General features: G+C 37.8%; 1 protein-coding gene across 2 annotated transcripts in view; it reads left to right on the top strand.

Moving 5' to 3' along the window:
- PARP3 (poly(ADP-ribose) polymerase family member 3) overlaps positions 1-17,350 on the top strand; it is a 51,751-nt gene extending 34,401 nt beyond the window's left edge. For both annotated transcript variants that reach the window (XM_026673252.2, XM_026673251.2), the window contains 8 exons: positions 3,444-3,635; positions 5,926-6,061; positions 8,731-8,957; positions 11,111-11,278; positions 11,480-11,566; positions 12,216-12,393; positions 16,580-16,726; positions 16,815-17,350. In XM_026673252.2, coding sequence (XP_026529037.2) covers positions 3,444-3,635; positions 5,926-6,061; positions 8,731-8,957; positions 11,111-11,278; positions 11,480-11,566; positions 12,216-12,393; positions 16,580-16,726; positions 16,815-16,984 — 1,305 coding nt within the window. In that variant the 3' untranslated portion in view covers positions 16,985-17,350. The remainder of the gene's footprint in view (positions 1-3,443; positions 3,636-5,925; positions 6,062-8,730; positions 8,958-11,110; positions 11,279-11,479; positions 11,567-12,215; positions 12,394-16,579; positions 16,727-16,814) is intronic.
- The last annotated feature ends 337 nt before the right edge of the window (positions 17,351-17,687 follow it).

Below are 17,687 nucleotides of genomic sequence, written 5' to 3'. Positions count from 1 at the left end.
TGAAGTTTCTTCTGCAGTAGCCAATTTTTTCTTCTTTTGTTTGATCCTGGGAGCATTTTCTCTTTTATTTGTTAAGTCTGTCATCAATATCAAAGTTTTAATTCCTTTAGTGTCTTTTGGCAAAGTCTCTTAGGTTCTCCATGTTTGTCTGAGCCTCTTTCTTCTTCCTTTAACTCCGCCTCACTGGAATTTCTTTGTTCTGCAACCATCGCTATTACTTTCTTTTCCAGTATTTCCAATAATTCCCTTCTTTCTTTGAACTTTCCTTTTACCATTTGTAACTCCAACTTAAAGTCTTTGCTTATTTCTTCCATTTTTATAATAAATTGTTAATATTCAAAGTCTTTTATTGCAATCCTTGCCAAAAGTCTCCTTTTATCTTTATTTCTTTTGTTAATCCTTCTGTCTCTTTGTCATAATCAATACCCAACAGTCCCAGGAAGTTGCATCTGTATATCCTCTTGGTAGAATTTCTCCCCCTTTTCCCCAAATTTCTGGGGTTCTTATTATTTTATTTGTCTTTTATTCCATAACAATTAGAAGTCCAGTAAATTTCCATATAATTTTGTAGGGGAAAAAAAGTCTTTGACCATTAGATGGCTCTCTCTATCACTTTCCACTTTTTAAAGTTATTTTCTTTTCTCTTTTAATTATATTAAACATTAATTTCCAACCATTTCCACAATTAATTTTCTTAGTATTAACCAATTCCAGGCAAGTCCAGCATTTAATCCAATGCCTAATTAATGCCAGTTTATATTATTCAAAGTTTGGTCTCTGATTCCATTGTAGCTTTTTATAAACAATTTTGTTTACCTTGTATTTTCCTCTTTTTTTTCCCTGTTTGCCGCTGTGTTACTCTTACGCAAGGGCACTTTCGTTCTACTTCTTGGGGTTGTTAAGAAAAAATCAAGTTCTTTTATCTGGTTGCACTTCGCTCAGCACTTCACCGCTCCAGCACAAAACTTAAGTCCCTGCAGCTTTTCATCTTCAGGGAAGCCATTTTAGACTGCCGTTTCTCCCTGTCTTCCAGGGGAGTAATACCTAGGTAGGGAGGGGAGATGCGGCTCCCCTCAACCCGGCTGGCAGTCTCCCCCTCTTCGCCCACCCCTCCGAGGTGGGTCAGAATGACACCGGTCCCATAGGGACCCTCCCAACAAGGGAAACGGGCCAGAGCCGTGCACGATCGTGGACTCTGAACCGTTGTCAACAGAAATGCCACCGGAAGTCCTCATGTTCTGCTATGTTCTACCAACCTGTCACTTTGAATTCAGGTTTAGTTATTTTTCAGTAGATTGCTAGACATAACGTCCAAAAATAGATTGAGTGACAGGTCACTTGTAGATTAAAGGGGTTGTGAGGAGCAATGGGCTATCTTCCACTTCACCCTGCACCTGTCCACTGCATCTGTGACCTGTCACTAAAAGAGGAAACAGACAGAACTCTTTATCAATTTCACCTAGCTACTATACATCCCAAATCCATGATCTGAAGAGATTGGCAATGGGTTGCTATAGCTAGCATCATATGGAAATAGCTTAGGCAGATGAAAATGCAGCTACAGTATATGAGAATTCTTTTCAGAAGAAGCCGTGGAAAACCTGACAGCAACATGCAGCTGTAAAATCTGTTTTTATTTTCCAATTTAAATTATTTCGACCTTGTCTTTTTGCTGATTATCTAGTGCTCTTTCAAAAGACCCCTAACTATGTGTTTAAAAGGTATATTTTAAAAATTTGAATGTATGAAAAGCTTGTGTAAAATTTTAAAGTATTATCCAGGCAGATGCATCTGTGGAAGCCACGTGTCTGACCTCTGTGATAACCCATGCCAAAATAGCACCCAACAGATGGCAAGGGATGTGCCTAACATAGCCTAACATAGCCTAACATAGCCCATAGCAGGTGGTAGTTCTGACCATGTCATCACCAACATTGTCAGTGAGGCCTCACAGGTCATTCTTATGAGCTTCTTTTGGAAAAGCAGGGAAAACACTATTGTACAAGTAGAATAGCTAAAAAGGAATGTTGACTGTCCTCACAACAAAGTAGAGATGAAACAGACACAATTCCATGAAGATATCTCCTCCGAAAACAGCTAACCAGGCGTCTTTGTGCCTCAGTTAATGGGATGTGAGGATAAACCCTAAGAGTCTTCCAGTTGGTGGAAAGGAAAACAGAGCTCTAACCAAAGGCAGCTGCAGAGTCCTGACATAAAAAGTAACATGGAATGAGCGGGCAAGGAGCAGAAAGCTTGGGAATTGATTAGTCAACCGAGAAACCTAAAAGGAGAAAGACACCACAGACCAGATCCTTGAACCCAGCCCATAAAAAGGGTTTTGAATCATGCCTCATTCCAAACTGCTAGATTTGGCTTTTGCCTGATTCTAGTGCCTTGCCAGAATTTCCCCACATAAGTTCTTGGTAAGCACTATGGTTTGGTTATTTGTGTTTTTATTTTGGCAATGCGGACAGAAAAAATTGTTCATGTTCCTGCATTGATTGCTTCTCTATTGTTTGTGTGGCATCAGTTTGACTCCTGGCAATTGCCTGGACAAGTCCCTGCAGTGTCCTTGACAAGCTTTTGGAAGTGGTTTGCCATTGCCTCCTTCCTAGGGCTGACTGAAAGTGTTTGGCCCAAGGTCACCCAGATAGCTTTGTATCTAAGGCAGGGCTAGAACTCAGTCTCCTGGTTTCTAGCCTGGTGCTTTAACCATTAGGCTGGCTCTCCACTGCTTATCTACTCTTAGCTTAATTGAGTTGGAAGCCCTTTATATTTTAATTCACAGGAGGTTCTTGTATTCAGATTGCTACTGTTTGACCTCGTCTCTGAAAGCCGTCTCTCTTCTTCATCTCTTGGAGGAGGTCAGATTGTACTTATCAAATAGGCCTACTGATCCGAGATCCTAGGTTTTTTTCTACTCAGTCTGAGATTGCAGCTAGTGACTGGGACAGTTGCCTTCTTTTCCTCCAAAGTTCATTTTACATAAGGCTTTAATTTTCCAGATCACCTTGACAGAAAATCTCTGCTTGAAAAGAGTTGATTTCTATCAGCATTTATCATAATATCTCTTTCCTTTTTGTGTGGTGTGTGTGAATTTGAAAAAGAAAAAGGCTTGTTATAGGCCTTAGTACATTTATTTATTTTGATATTCAGTGAAGAGGAACAGGGGATAGTGAAAAAGTCAGTACTATGATGGAAAGAGTGGATGAATATGAAATGAAGGTAAGCCTTCAAATGTTAAGGCTAGAAAAACCATATTATCAAGTAAGCCTGGTTTCATTCTAGACAATTCTAATTGTGGTTAAAGTTCAGGTGTATTCAAAACTGGAAAATAATGTAAGACCTGGCAGATGAGGCAATCATAACTTATTTTTAAAAAATCAGCATATATTGGAAACACTTTCCTGATAAAGGCTAACAAATGTTCTGTGACTTTCCAGGGGGAAGTAGGGCAATGTAAACTCAGCAGTTGTCCAACCTTGGAAGCTGCCATGAAGGCTTTTGAGAAGAAATTTCAAGAGAAGACAAAGAATAAATGGGCTAACCGAGAGAATTTTATTGCGCATGATGGCAAGTATACCCTCATTGAAGTACAACATGAAGATAAAGAGGAACAAGAGGTAACAGTAAAGGTGAGTGTTCAAAGAGTATACTTTAAGTAGTATACATTGCGAAGCAAGTGGATCTGGAAGTATGGATAGATTTCTCAATGATTTTCTGTAAAAAAAGAGATCAGAACCTTTGCTTAATCAGAACCTTTGCTTAATGATGGAAAGAATAATCAGTTCAGCAATATTTTCTCAGGACATCTGCAGGTTTCTAAGAAACGTGTGCTATTGCAAGATGATACCTGGTCTTCTTCCTAACAAAGTGCACAAGGACATCCCTTGGAACATTTCTTAATTTTGCAAAATGTGTATTAATACGATAAACTCGATCAATCTCTGCTCAGTGTTAGCTCCCAGTTCAAAAAATTAAACAGAAACGTAACTCTCTTTTGTCTAATATCTTCTCTCTGTTGTTCTAGAATTGCTGTAAATCTGAAAAAAATCTTTTGCTCTCAGTTCCAGTAATGTGAAGTTATCCAACTCTTTCTCCATTTCTCTATTAATACTTTCTAATCTTACTTTCTCAAACTTCCACTTTGTCCGTAATACTAGATTGAGGATTGATAGTACAGATATAGTTGTAGTATTCTAGTTGGAATTTCTTTAAGTACAAAAGAGAAAAGAGTATTTTTTTTTGACAAACCTAAACAAAAGAAAATGCCTTTGAGCTAGGATAAGTCGGAAGAGATGAGATCTACTTTTAAACAGGAGATTCAGACTAAACTCTCTGCAGAAACCTTTTTTTTATATATTAAGAGAAAGATATCAAATATTTGAGTTGCAAAAATTTGAGGGAAGAATTTATTTCAGCAGGATTGGAAAAAAAGGAGTCACTTTGTATATTAGTTAAAATTAAAATATAAAATTAAATATAAACTGTTACAAGATACAAAGTGCAGAGGAGGATTGGGTTTACTACTGGTAGATTTTGAAATTGCATTTCACTGCTTATTATTTGATTTAGAGTTAGAAGATCACAACCTATGGCTTGGAGTGCGTTGCTATTATATGGTATGATAAAATTGAAATTAATGTAGATATCAAAAACAATTTCATTGAATTTGCCACATTGAGAGTATGGAGTAGATAAACCCAAAAGCACCTTTATAGATCTCAGCTCCAGAAACATATTATAAAAGAACAACAGCAGACAAAGGCAAATGATTGACATAGTGGGAACTTTTAGAAAACCATCAAGGGTAATTCAAACTTAGATCAAGAGAGCAATTAACAGCAGAGAGAGATAGTTGTCAATACATGTAGTCCTTGACTTACAACAGTTCATTTATTGACCATTCAACGTTACAACAGCACTGAAAAAAGTGACTTATGACTGTTCTTTGTGCTTACAACCATTGCAGCATCCCCATGGTCACATGATCAGAATTCAGGTGCTTGGCAGGTAGTTCATATTTATGATGCTTGCAGTGTCCTGGAATCAAGTGATCAGCTTTTGTGACCTTCTGACAAGCAAAGTCAATGGGGAAGCCAGATTCAGTTTAACAACCATGTTACTAACTTAACAAATGCAATGATTCACTTAACAACTGGGGGCATGAAAAGTCGTAAAATGGGGCAAACTCCTTTAACAAATGTTTCATTTAACAACATAAATGTTGGGCTCAATTGCGGTCACAACTCAAGGATTATGTGTAGTTTCCCCATTTACAAAAGAAAGATTTAAAATGGACAAATGGCATGTAGCAAACCGAGACAGAATTTGAAGTACAATTGTGCGTTGATAATGAACATGTAATTGATAAAATCCATCAACGTTTGTTAGAATTTGAAACAGGAAGGTTTAAGAATGTAGGAGCTGGTTAAGAACTTTGTTACAATATTCAGATAGGTCAATGGGAAAATATGTGGTTAAAAGTATTGACGCTTGCATTGTGTTATGATCTCAAAGAGAATTTTTATAAAATGATGTATTGTTGGCATACGACAGCAGAGACATTATATAGAACGCATAAAATCATATCAAATTCTTTTTTCCTCTTTATATTAGTTTGTATTTTCTTTTTTAAAGTTTTAATAAAAATGGTAAATATATAAAAATAAAGTATGTGTAAGTCAGAGTACCTGTTGGTGAAATGGAGGAAAAACAAAGTCATTTGATATCTTGAGACAGGGTTGAAAGAGAAACAATATGAGTTTCACCAATGCAATTTTATGCATATTTACTCAGAAAAAAATATTATCTTATTATTCTGAGGAAAGCATGTATTATAGTGTGCATTGCAGATTAATGCTGCTCCATTAGAGGAACTGAATTGTGTGAATTCAGACCCAAACTATTCTTCTTGTCTTCAAGGTGGACGATGTGGATGGAATTAAGTCATTTAAACAAAAGATACTACCTTGCACTTTGGACAAGCACACCCAGAATCTTATGACACTCATATTCAGCAATGATATGTTTAAAGAAGCCATGCAGACCATGAATATAGGTAAATGGTGGAGGGACCACTTCTCTGTCCCATGAAAGAAAACCATCCCTTTCTTTTATCTTGTTTCCTCTAGGTGTCACTTATAATCCAATTGTGCAATTAACAGAGATATTTTTTTTTCAGAATGGTTTTATCTTTGCTTGGTCTAGTATCAAGTCAAGTCAATTAAAGTTAGGTAACCTGGGGATTAAATTGTTTAGCAATAGCAATAGCAATAGCACTTAAGACTTATATAGCACTTTACAGTGCTTTACAGCCCTCTCTAACCGGTTTACAGAGTCAGCCTATTGCCCCCAACAATTTGGCAGTTCTTGATCCAACAGGTCGAAAATATGGGATTTGGATCTAAATTGAAGAAAATGATTGGCACAATTTATTCGAACCAAAAAGCTAGGGTAATTATAAATGGGAAATTACTAAAAACTTTAAGATTATGAAAGGTGTTAGGCAGGGATGTCCAATGTCGCCTCTGCTTTTTATCTTGACCATTGAAGTGCTTTTAAATCAGATTAGACAAAGAAAGGAGATAATTGGACTGAAGAGCAAAAAAGAATATAAAGTACAGGCATTTGCGGACAACAATGTTTTTTGTGGAAGATCCAATGAATTCAGGGACCTATCTATTTCAAGAATTAGAAGAATATGGGGCGGTAGCAGGACTAAAAATTAATAAAGATAAAACAAAAGTAATAACCAAAAACTTGATAGAAAGTAAAAAAAAAAAAAAGAATTGGAAAGGAAATTGGGATTACAAAGTGTCAAACAACTTAAATATCTAGGAATTTGGTTAACAGGAAGATGCTCTTCCATAAAAGAGGATAATTATATGAAACTACTTTCACAAATAAAGAAAGATCTGGCCAATTGGGGAAAATTACAACTATCACTATTAGGCCAAATAGCGGCCATAAAAATGAACATACTACCAAAACTATTATACTATTTTCAAACAATACCTATAAAATTGGATAACAATTTTTTTCAGGAATTAGATAGGACGGTAATGAAATTTATATGGATGTGGAAAAAAGCACGAATAAAATTGAAAACGTTACAAGATAGTAGAACCAGAGGCGGCCTTGGACTCCCAAAATGGGAAACATATTATCAAGCAGCAATTTTACAATGGGTTAAGGAGTGGATAAACTTAAAAAAAAAATAAAAGAATTTTGGCGATAGAAGGTCATGACCTCCAAATTGGATGGCATGCCTTTCTATGGGATAAAAAGAATAAGATCCACTCCTATTTCCATAGACATTTGATAAGGGACTTACTTTTACAAACATGGGAGAAAATTTTAAAAAAGCATTATTTGAAAAGACCAAACTGGATCTCACCTACGGAAGCTATATTATATTCAAATACAAGGGACATTAAAAAAATGATTAGATATAAAGAATTGGTAGATGAACAGGGGGAATTAAAAACACTGGATAAACTAAAAGAACAAGGGATAATATTAGACTGGTGGGTATATTTGCAAATTCAAGCTAAATTTAAGAAAGATGTAAAGGAGCTAGGGATAGATAAAGATTTACAAAAATTGGACCAAATCTTGACAGGCAAGGATATAAAATTTATAACACGAACATATAATTATTTACTGGAGGTAGAACTAGAAGAGGAAATTGTTAAGGGACCAATGATTGCCTGGACGAGAAATGTGGGTCATAATATAAATTTGGATGAGTGGGAAAAGACTTGGACCGAGAACTGGAAGCTGACTTTGTTGACGGCATTCAAAGAAAATCAATATAAAATGTTTTGTAGATGGCACTTAGCGCCAGCACGACTGGCGAAAATGTATCCAACCTTGAAACCAGAATGCTGGAAGTGCAAACAAAAGAAAGGAACGTTTTTCCATATGGTGGCAATATATAGAGGTCAAAAAATACTGGAAGAAAATACAGAGATGGCTTTTTGAGATTACAAAATATAAATTAAAATTGGAATCCGAAACATTTTTATTAGGTATGACTAAAGGGAATTTGAGTAAAGATAAAAGATACCTTATTGTACACATCTTAACTGCAGCAAGAATCACGTTAGCACAAAACTGGAAGAGTGATAAAATACCACCAGATGAAGTTTTGATTCAAAAAATAATGGACTGTGCTGAACTAGATAAATTCACTATGGAACTGAAAGGCAAAGAGGATAGAGAATATGCGACATGGGAGAGGTGGTACGAATGGGTGAAGGATAAGGATAAAAATAATGTATAGTCACAAAATAAGAAACATGTATATGCAATGACACAATAACTGTTAATGGAAATGAGATTTTTGTATTTTTTGTTTTTAAAGAATAAAATTAAAAAAAAAAACACAATTTAGGTCCTTATTTTACCCACCTTGGAAGGATGGACGGCTGAGTCAACCTTGAGCCTGGTGAGATTTGAACTGCCAAATTGCAGGCAGCCGGCAGTTAGCAGAAGTAGCCTGCAGTACCTCACTCTAACCACTGCGCCACTGTGGCGCAGATTCTTCTCTTGGCTTTCTTCACATATGATGTCCAACTTGGAAATCACTGTTAATGCTCAGTGTACTATAAAGGGCACAGATTTCAATTGCAGATGGTATTCTAATCCTGATGGCTTTAGCCACTGACTTGTAAATATCCTGGAAGTGTTAGATTGATCAGTATGGCAATTTCTTGTGTTTGTCAGATGTGAAGAAGATGCCACTGGGAAAGCTGAGCAAACAGCAGATTGCCAAAGGCTTTGAGGCTTTGGAAACTCTTGAAGAAGCTCTAAAGAAGCAACTACCTTCCCAGAAGCAACTGGAGGAACTTTCATCCCGCTTTTATACCATTATTCCCCACAACTTTGGTCGTAGTCGGCCTCCATCCATCAACACACAAGAAGTTGTCCAAGCTAAGAAGGATATGCTTCTGGTAAGGAGTTCTCAGAACGGGACCAACCTTCAGTTTTTATCATGTTTTGAATTGTCAGTCAGGAAGATTTCTATCCAAATTTTATGTGGTTAAGCTGTGATACTCAATACATTGATGACAGTTTTGCATTATCTTTATTAACCTCTCCTGGCAGCCATTGGTTGGCTTGGGATGCCCAAGCTAGCTGACAAAACCAGAGAACTGAAATGAGTAACAAATGGGCTTCTTTGTGGCTGTAAACATCATACTCTATATTATGCTTTTAAAAAGAGGTGGGCAATCCTTCGTTCAATCTTTTAACTCCTTTGTGATTGCCCTCAAGTTCCTCTATAATCACACAGCTGAAATTCAACATATTAAAGGATAGTATGCTTTTCTACCAATTTCTGGTAATTTTTAAAAAAGCATACTACAGGTAGTCCTCAACTTACAACAGTGACCATTCGAAGTTACAATGGCACTGAAAAAGTGACTTCTGACCATTTTCCCCACTTATGACCGTTGCAGCATCCCCATTGTCACATGATTTACATTCGGATGCTTGACAACTGGTTTCTATTTATGATGGTTGCAGTGTTCTGGGGTCATGTGACCATCGATTGCATCTTTCTGGCAAGCAAAGTCTATGGGGAAGAGTAGATTCACTTAACAACCATGTTACTAGTTTAACAACTGCACTGATTCACTTAACAAATGTGGCAAGGAAAGTCGTAAAATGGAACAAAGCTCACTTAACAAATCTTTCATTTAACAACATTAATGTTGGACTCAACTGTTATTGTAAGTCAAGGGTTTCCACAAAGGGGCTGCCATAGAGAGGAAGGGGTCAATCTATTTTCTAAAGCGCCTGGAGGCCAGACAAGGAATAATGGATGGAAACTGAACAAGGTGAGATTCAACCTGGAAATAAGGAGAAACTTTGTTCAGTGAGAACAATCAACCAATGGAACAGCTTGCCCTCGGAAGTTGTGGGAGCGCCATCACTTGAGACTTTCAAGAAGAGATTGGACTGCCATTTGTCAGAAATGGTGTCGGGTCTCCCACTTGGGCAGTGGGTTGGACTAGAAGACCTATAAGGTCTCTTCCAACTCTGATTATCTGTATACCTGTATTTTACTATATTTTACTGTAATTAAAGCATAAATAACACCCTAGACACCTAACACCAACTAAAGCACTCCCAAATTGAAAAAAAAGGCGATAATTCTGGCCCTGTCTTCTCCAAGGGCAACATCTCATCACCACTATGTTTCTGTAGTTCTTGATTGTGAAACAAAAACCACATTTTTCAAAAGGCTTCTTAACCACAGAAGAATTTTTTCTTTAAAGGATAAGAATGTAATCATCCTGTGAAATACAGCTCTAGTATTTCACACCCTTCTATCTCATGTATCGTAGCCTGTTTGTGTCCATATTAGCCCTAAATTAAAAAAGAGAAATATAATGTTGAATAAGATGAGCACTTTCTAATAATTGTCCTTGGACATATCTAGGTCAGTGGTAATAACATAGCCTGACGTGCTTTATAATGGAAGAGAAAGCTACTGTATCACTTGAAGTTTGTAGACACATAAAGACAAAACAGCCTGAACAAAAAAGCCAACTTTTTGGCCTTGCCTTTCTCAAATGATAAGACTCTTCAGCTAGATGCTTAATTAATGAAACATTTTGCCACGGAGCTGTAGATTATATATCTATACCTCTACAGTATAGGATCAAGATAATAGATGGTTAAGAAATTGGACTAGTACTAAGAAATCCAAGTTGAAGTCTACTCTCAGGCATAAAACCTCACTAGTTCTTAGCCCTACTTACCTGACAGATTGTGCTGAAGAAAATTTGGAGGAAGGAGTGCTGTATACTTGAGGAAAAATGGGATATAAATCTAATACCTAAAACATAATTTTGAATTAAAAAAGAAGTTTGTTGTTATTCTTTTCAAGCCAGCAGATGCATGCATTCAACTAGTTCAATTCATTGCTGGTAGTGTGTTCCTAAATGTGTTTATTCCAAACAATTGCCCTCTTAGTTTCAGTAGGACTGGCTGTTCTGGAAATGGATGCAGGATAACAGCCCAAATGTGAGATTACTGCTTCCATCTGCATCTCAACTGCACCCCAGTGTTGGTGATGACTGGTTTACTTTATTGGTAGGTCCTAGCAGATATTGAACTGGCCCAGAGTTTACAAGCTCAAAAGAAGGAGGAGGAGGAAGAGGAAGAGAAGGAAATGGTGAAAGAAGTTCTGCACCCCCTGGACAAGGACTATGGGCTTTTGAAATGTGAACTCACCTTAGTGGATTCATCATCTGAGGACTATAAGGTAAGATGGCCCTACAAGTTGTTTCTTATTTGCTTTAAATACTCAAACAGCTGAGACTGGACAATACAGGAACACATGAATAAAGGACAAAGGACAACACGTGGAATAGCCTCTTCTACAGCTAGCAATAACTCTCCAATTTATCTCAGTTCTTTGATGTTCACTTTCTTTCTTTACTTCTCTTCCTCTCTACCCTACTAGCTGATTGAAACCTATGTGAAGCAGACAAGCTCCCCTTACCAAAAGCTTCGTATCATGAATATTTGGAAGGTCAACAGAGAGGGTGAGGTAAGGTCAAAGAGGAATATCTCTTTCTCCGGTCTGTTCGAGGGCTGAGATTTGTTTCTTTCTACCTTAAGATCATGTTGGCTGAAGGAATCAGAGTTGCTCCAGCCCATCTAAAGGGTACCAGGTTGGGGAAGATTGCCCATAGGAACATATAATCGGAACTGATACAAAAAAACTAAGGCCATATTTCTTTACTCCTGGTAATTCTGATTCTCAGGGCATGTGCCAATTGAGGCACAAATATTTTTGAGATACCAAAAGAATGATTGAGATCAAAAGCGCTGCAATCCATCTGACCAGATCTAGCTCCTAAGACTTTTTTTTTTGGTGGGGGTGGTGGTTATCAGGTAGATAATAAGACCACTTTTGATTGTGAGACATCAAGACTTTAAAGAACTATATGTATCCATTGGCAGAATAAAAACAAGGCCATTTACTATTTAGGAATCTTGTTCTTTTATGCAGTAGCAAAACTCTCTCTATATATACATTGGGGATGACCATCAAGTGTGCAGATGAGTCTGCAGTTCAACAGCAGACTGACATGGGAAAGCCATGTTTGGCTTTCTACCTTTCCTTTATTCAAATATGACTTGAATAGGAGCAAAGATGTTACATGCTCGGTTCTCTTGTTTCATTTCCAAAACAGAGCCATCGTTTTAAGACTCATGACCACTTGGGAAATCGGCGCCTACTCTGGCATGGGACCAACATAGCTGTCGTTGCTGCCATCCTGAAGAGTGGCTTGCGCATCATGCCCCATTCCGGTGGCCGTGTTGGCAAGGGAATTTACTTTGCTTCTGAGAACAGTAAATCAGCAGGCTATGGTGAGGCCACATTCATTATTATTCTACCATTTGCTGCTCTACCATTGTTAGCAAACTCTCCTCGCTACTGCTTCATGAGAGTAACACAAGGGAAGGAGAGACAACAGAGTCAATTTGATGTAGTGGCTAAACTACACACACATACACAAATCTCTCTCTCTCTCTCTCTCCCCTATATATATCTGTGTGTGTGTACACATACATATGTATGTATATGTGTATATATACAGTGTGTGTGTGTGTGTGTATAGATATAGATATAGATAGATACACATACTGTGTATGTGTATATATATGTGTGTGTGTGTGTGTTTTCTTAAGTTTTCGCAGGTACTTACATGTATGGTATTCAGCTTTGTTCGGGTATTTTCCCACGTCATTATAGTTGTGCTTTTAAACATTGCTACAACTTTAAAAGCACAACTATAATGACATGGGAAAATATCCGAAAAAGCTGAATACCATATATATATATATACACACACAACACACATGCACACACACACACACACAAACATGCATACACTGGGACTATATATAAGAGCCATTTTGATGTAGTGGTTAGGGCATCATGCTAGAAACCAGGGGATCATGAGTTCTAGTCTCACCTTATACACAAGCCAACAGAGTGTGCTTGGGCTAGTCACTTTCTTTCATGTGGAATAATAATTTATCTCCCAATATCACTTCTGTGTTAACTATGCCCAACTATAATACTTGTTTTATCATTTTTGTACCTTTGAATCAGTGTTGACTCTGAGCAACTGACTGGACAAATCCCTGCAGTTTTCCTGAAAAGATTTCAGAAATGGTTTGCCATTATCTCCTTGTTAGAGCTGAGAGTGAGTGACTGACCCAAAGTCATCCAACTGGGTTCATGCCTAATTTTTTAAATTTAATAATAATTTTATTATGAATGACAAAAACTATAATACAAATTAGAAAATAAAATAATAAAATGAAAAAATAGAAAGTGCAGTAAAGAAAAAAATAGAAAAGAAAAAGACTATAATAAAGAAAAAACTAAAATTTTAAAAGAAATGACTTCATCACAAATATAAACAATTTTAGTAAATTAACATATTGTTTTAAAATACAACAAATGAACTTTTCTTCCCATATCCCATCTTTTATCTGTAAACAAATCCTTAAAAGTTCATCATTTTAGTTCCAGTCAGCAAAAGGGTTACCAGAGATAGAAACATATTTATTTTAATCTTGATAAAATAAACTAACTTTATATTCCTTCCTTTTATTTTTACAATCTTGCTCTTTAATTCCTTCAAATAATGTCCTAGAACTTGATTCATTTTCATTTTTTCTTTGTGTCTTCTCACAAATTCTTCAAAACTTTAACAAGCTTCTTTTGTTATCCAGGTCACTCTCTTGGTTTCTAATTTGTATATCCCTTTTAATTATTAATACATAAGTCAGTTTATTTTGTATGTCCAGTTTAGCATGTTTTTCCATATCATCCTTGTAGCCTGTCATTTTTAAATCCACTTTCAGATCAGCCTCAGGCTTCTCCAGTAAAACTTGTTCTTCTTCCATAACATCTTTTAAACACAAGTCTATCTATAGAGGCAGATAGTCTTAAAATTAACTTCTGAAGTCAGTGTTAAAAAAATATCCCTCAATATGTAGAATGTTAAAATATTTAGCTCATTTCTGTATTAATACGTGAAATTTAAGTGTTCTTTAATTATAATCTTTAGTTCCTTCAAGTTCCTCTGGTATCCAAACTTCAAAGCCCCATCCTATATTTTTTTTAAAGAAAGAATTAAAAACAAAAGCATTTGCCCATGGAAAGGATTCTTACAATTCCAAAATCTTATTTCAAATCCATTTTCAAAATCAAAATTCTAATCACTTTTTTGCTGTTTTATTTAAATAAAAAGATTGTTTTTTGTTCTTAAATTTGTATTTAAATTTTCTTTCACTAAGGATTGAAGGAAACCAATGCTATAAAACAGTGATCCCCAACCTTTTTTATGCCGCGCCCGGTACCGGCATCAGCTGGGCGCCGGCCCGGTCAGCATCAACTGGGCGCCGCCATATTTTTGACGAAAAAGTGCTTCCGGTGACCTCACTGGAAGCACTTTTTCATCAAAAAGATGGCGGCGCTTAGCGCTCGGTGAGCTTTTCGGTAGAAATGACTTTCTACCCGGAAAAGCTCACCAAGCACTTTTTATCAAAAAGATGGCGGCGCCCAGCAACCAGCGGCCCGGTAAGACTTGTTCAGCGGACCGGTACCGGTCCGCGGACCGGCGGTTGGGGACCCCTGCTATAAAACATATCAATCCAAAAGTTCCCAGCAGCTGAACCAATTAGTTAGCAACCAAAAGGCATTAGAAAAGGAAGTAAGTGAACCCAGTGTCCTTTCAAAGGCGCAACTGTGATCTGAGCAAGATGGCTATTCCCTCATCTCCCAGAGCTCTAAGCCCACTGGAGACCACTGTTTCTGTGAAGAGCAACTGTCTGGAGCATTTGAGGGTGATTTCAGGTGCTCTCCTTGTCTGGAGAGGAATCACGAAGTGTTGGTCTACTCACTGAGTCTTAATTCTGCCGCAGTTGTCAGCTCTGTTTTTAGCAGACCTGTCTTCAGTTTGCCATTTCTTCCCCAGAAATCCCACCTGGGTTCATGTCTGGGGTGGGATTAGAATTTATGATCTCCCAGTTTTTGGACTGCTGCTTTAATCATGCAGGCCAAAATTCAGGGGCAAAATGACTCAATTTCATTGTTGTGGTTTCACATGGTTTAAGGCAGGGGTGTCCAACCTTGGCAACTTTAAGACTTGTGGACTTCAACTCCCAGAATTCCTCAGCCAGCTTTGCTGGCTGAGGAATTCTGGGAGTTGAAGTCCACAAGTCTTAAAGTTGCCAAGGTTGGACAGCCCTGGTTTAAGGGAATGTATAAGTTTTAAGAAAGGAAAAGTAGACCTCTGGTTATCACTCTGGGCCTACTTGGGAAGAGGGGGAATCATTCTGCTGAACAGCTAGCTCTTTTGTCAAAGCTGCTTTCTTTCTTCCAAAGGCAACTCGACTGTTTTTCTCTTGAGGAAGAAGAAGTAAACGTTTTGCTTCTCATCTAGGAAGCTTCATCAGATCTGATGGAGGGGGGAATGGAAGGAGGGGTTCTGATAGGATGAGGGAAGAGGGAATGGAAGGATTATATTTCTTTGTAATCATTTGGTGCCAGTCTGGTGCCAGTCTCTGAGGCCTCAGTGGTCTCAACAACTCTCAGAGAGTGCTAATGACCAGATGACTGCAAAGAAATACAATCCTTCCATCCCCAGTTTCCTATCAGAACCTATCCTTCTATCTGAGCACCATTCAATCTCAATTGTCAGTACCTATCCTTCCATTCCCCTGCCATCAGAACTGATGAAGCTTCTTGAATAAGAAGTGAAACATTTTCTTCCTCCTCCTCAAGAAAAAAACAATCCAGTTGCCTTTTGAACAAAAAAATACCTCTGGGATAACCATGATCTGGGTGACTGAAAATCTCCACAGACAACAGGCTGTTTGTTGTCAGGTTTTGATGGCACCAGAGTGGGGTATGGTCAGGCCAGGCCATGGATTGCCTAATTCTGACCATGAGGTTAATATAACTTAATAAATCTTGTCTCCATCTCATGGGCCAACAACTGAGAACCTCGAAATGGCATTTTCCCAAAGCAGGTAAAGCTGGCTTCTAAGGAACCAGCATTTGAAAATATATCCTTCTACAGCCATCTTTATGTGCTAATTGGGAAAACTGCAGCATTTAATAAACAGGAAGTGTGCAGGGCATGCAAAACAGCTGTCTAAGAACTAGCATTTCAACCTCTTACTATCTATACTACATTCATTCCACTCTTTCTCAAGTGGGAAAAGGTCAAGGTGGATAAGATGTCCTCCTTAGGAGGCAGTAAGTATGCACTTGGAGAGGTCAAGGGCTATATGTGAAATATCTCCATTTAGAGCAAAGAAGTAGAATACCCAAGTAAAAACCTTAAATGTTTATCTAACATGAATGAATGCACTGTATTTGGAGGGTCTTTGGTTGCAGGAAAATCTGGTCGTGATCCCAAAACGAAATGGAAACCTGAATTTCAGTAGCGTAGGAGACTCAAACCCTGGTGATAGGTAGCTCCCTTTCCATATCTAATCAGAGGAACAACTGTCTTCCTTTCTCTCTTTGCAGTGGGCACTACCTCCAGCCGGGAGGGAATCATGTTCCTGACCGAAGTGGCCCTGGGCAAGGTACATTACATCACTCAAGATGACTCTTCATTGTGCCAGCCCCCAGTGGGTTACGATAGCGTCCAGGCTTGTGGCCATACCGAACCTGGTAAGTTTTAAAGACTTGCAGTTTAATAACTTGTAGCTCTTGCTAATCCTCTCAATGTCTTAATTTGCATTTGCTTTCATGTCTTCAGACCCTGCATGCGATAAAGAGCTTATCCTGGATGAGAAAAAAGTGCTGATACCACAAGGAAAGCCCATTGTTATGACTAAGTACCAAAACAGCCACTTCAGCCAGAGTGAGTACTTGATCTACCAGGAGAATCAATGTCGCATCCGCTATCTGGTCCAGCTTCGTTTTTGAGGCTTTTCAGGGGCTGCTTTTTCTGCTGGACTCTACCCATTTACTGGCTCTCGTCTTTCCAGCGCTGAGTGGCTATCTTAAGAACCTGCCTTGAGTTGGTCAGTTATATTCCCCAGTTCTCCATCCAGAGTTCATTCAGTAATCATGGCTTCTAGTTCTGCAGAGAAGAGTGTGATGTGACTGTCTTGTTTTGAATAGTATGGTGGCTTCCGTAAGGCAGATAAGGACTCCGTGGATGTCCAGCAAAACAAAGATGAAATCATTGCCAGACTGTTGCTATAAAAGGTATCACGACAAGGGCTAATGACTTTTGGAAATCTCTTGGATCCGAATAGTCTAAAAATAAAAAAAACTCTATTAAATTGACTTGGTGTCATCCTTCTGTATTTTCTCCTATACGGTCATGTTTAAATACTCTTGCTAAATTTCATTTGTTAATAAGATCTGGTACAAATTAAGAGCCAGGATGATGAAGCAAGCTGTTTGTGAAGAACAAGGTTGGGTTAAATCTCCTCTTCTCCAACGTTACGCTACTAGGCATATGCATTCTCTTGAACCATTTTTCCTTTTTTTGTCTTAGATGGTCCAACAGATTTAATTTGATGATATTTAGCCTACAATGTAGATGCTCTTGAGAAAAATGGCTTTACACATTACTAAAAGTTTCATTCACTCTCTTCCCTTCATATATCAGTTACGGTGG

This window comes from Notechis scutatus, chromosome 2 (genome assembly GCF_049901735.1).
Source record: "Notechis scutatus isolate UNSWTSFEM ecotype Mainland chromosome 2, rNotScu1.2, whole genome shotgun sequence".
In the NCBI taxonomy this organism is placed as follows: domain Eukaryota; kingdom Metazoa; phylum Chordata; class Lepidosauria; order Squamata; family Elapidae; genus Notechis; species Notechis scutatus.
This window is presented reverse-complemented; position numbering and strand designations above follow the sequence as displayed.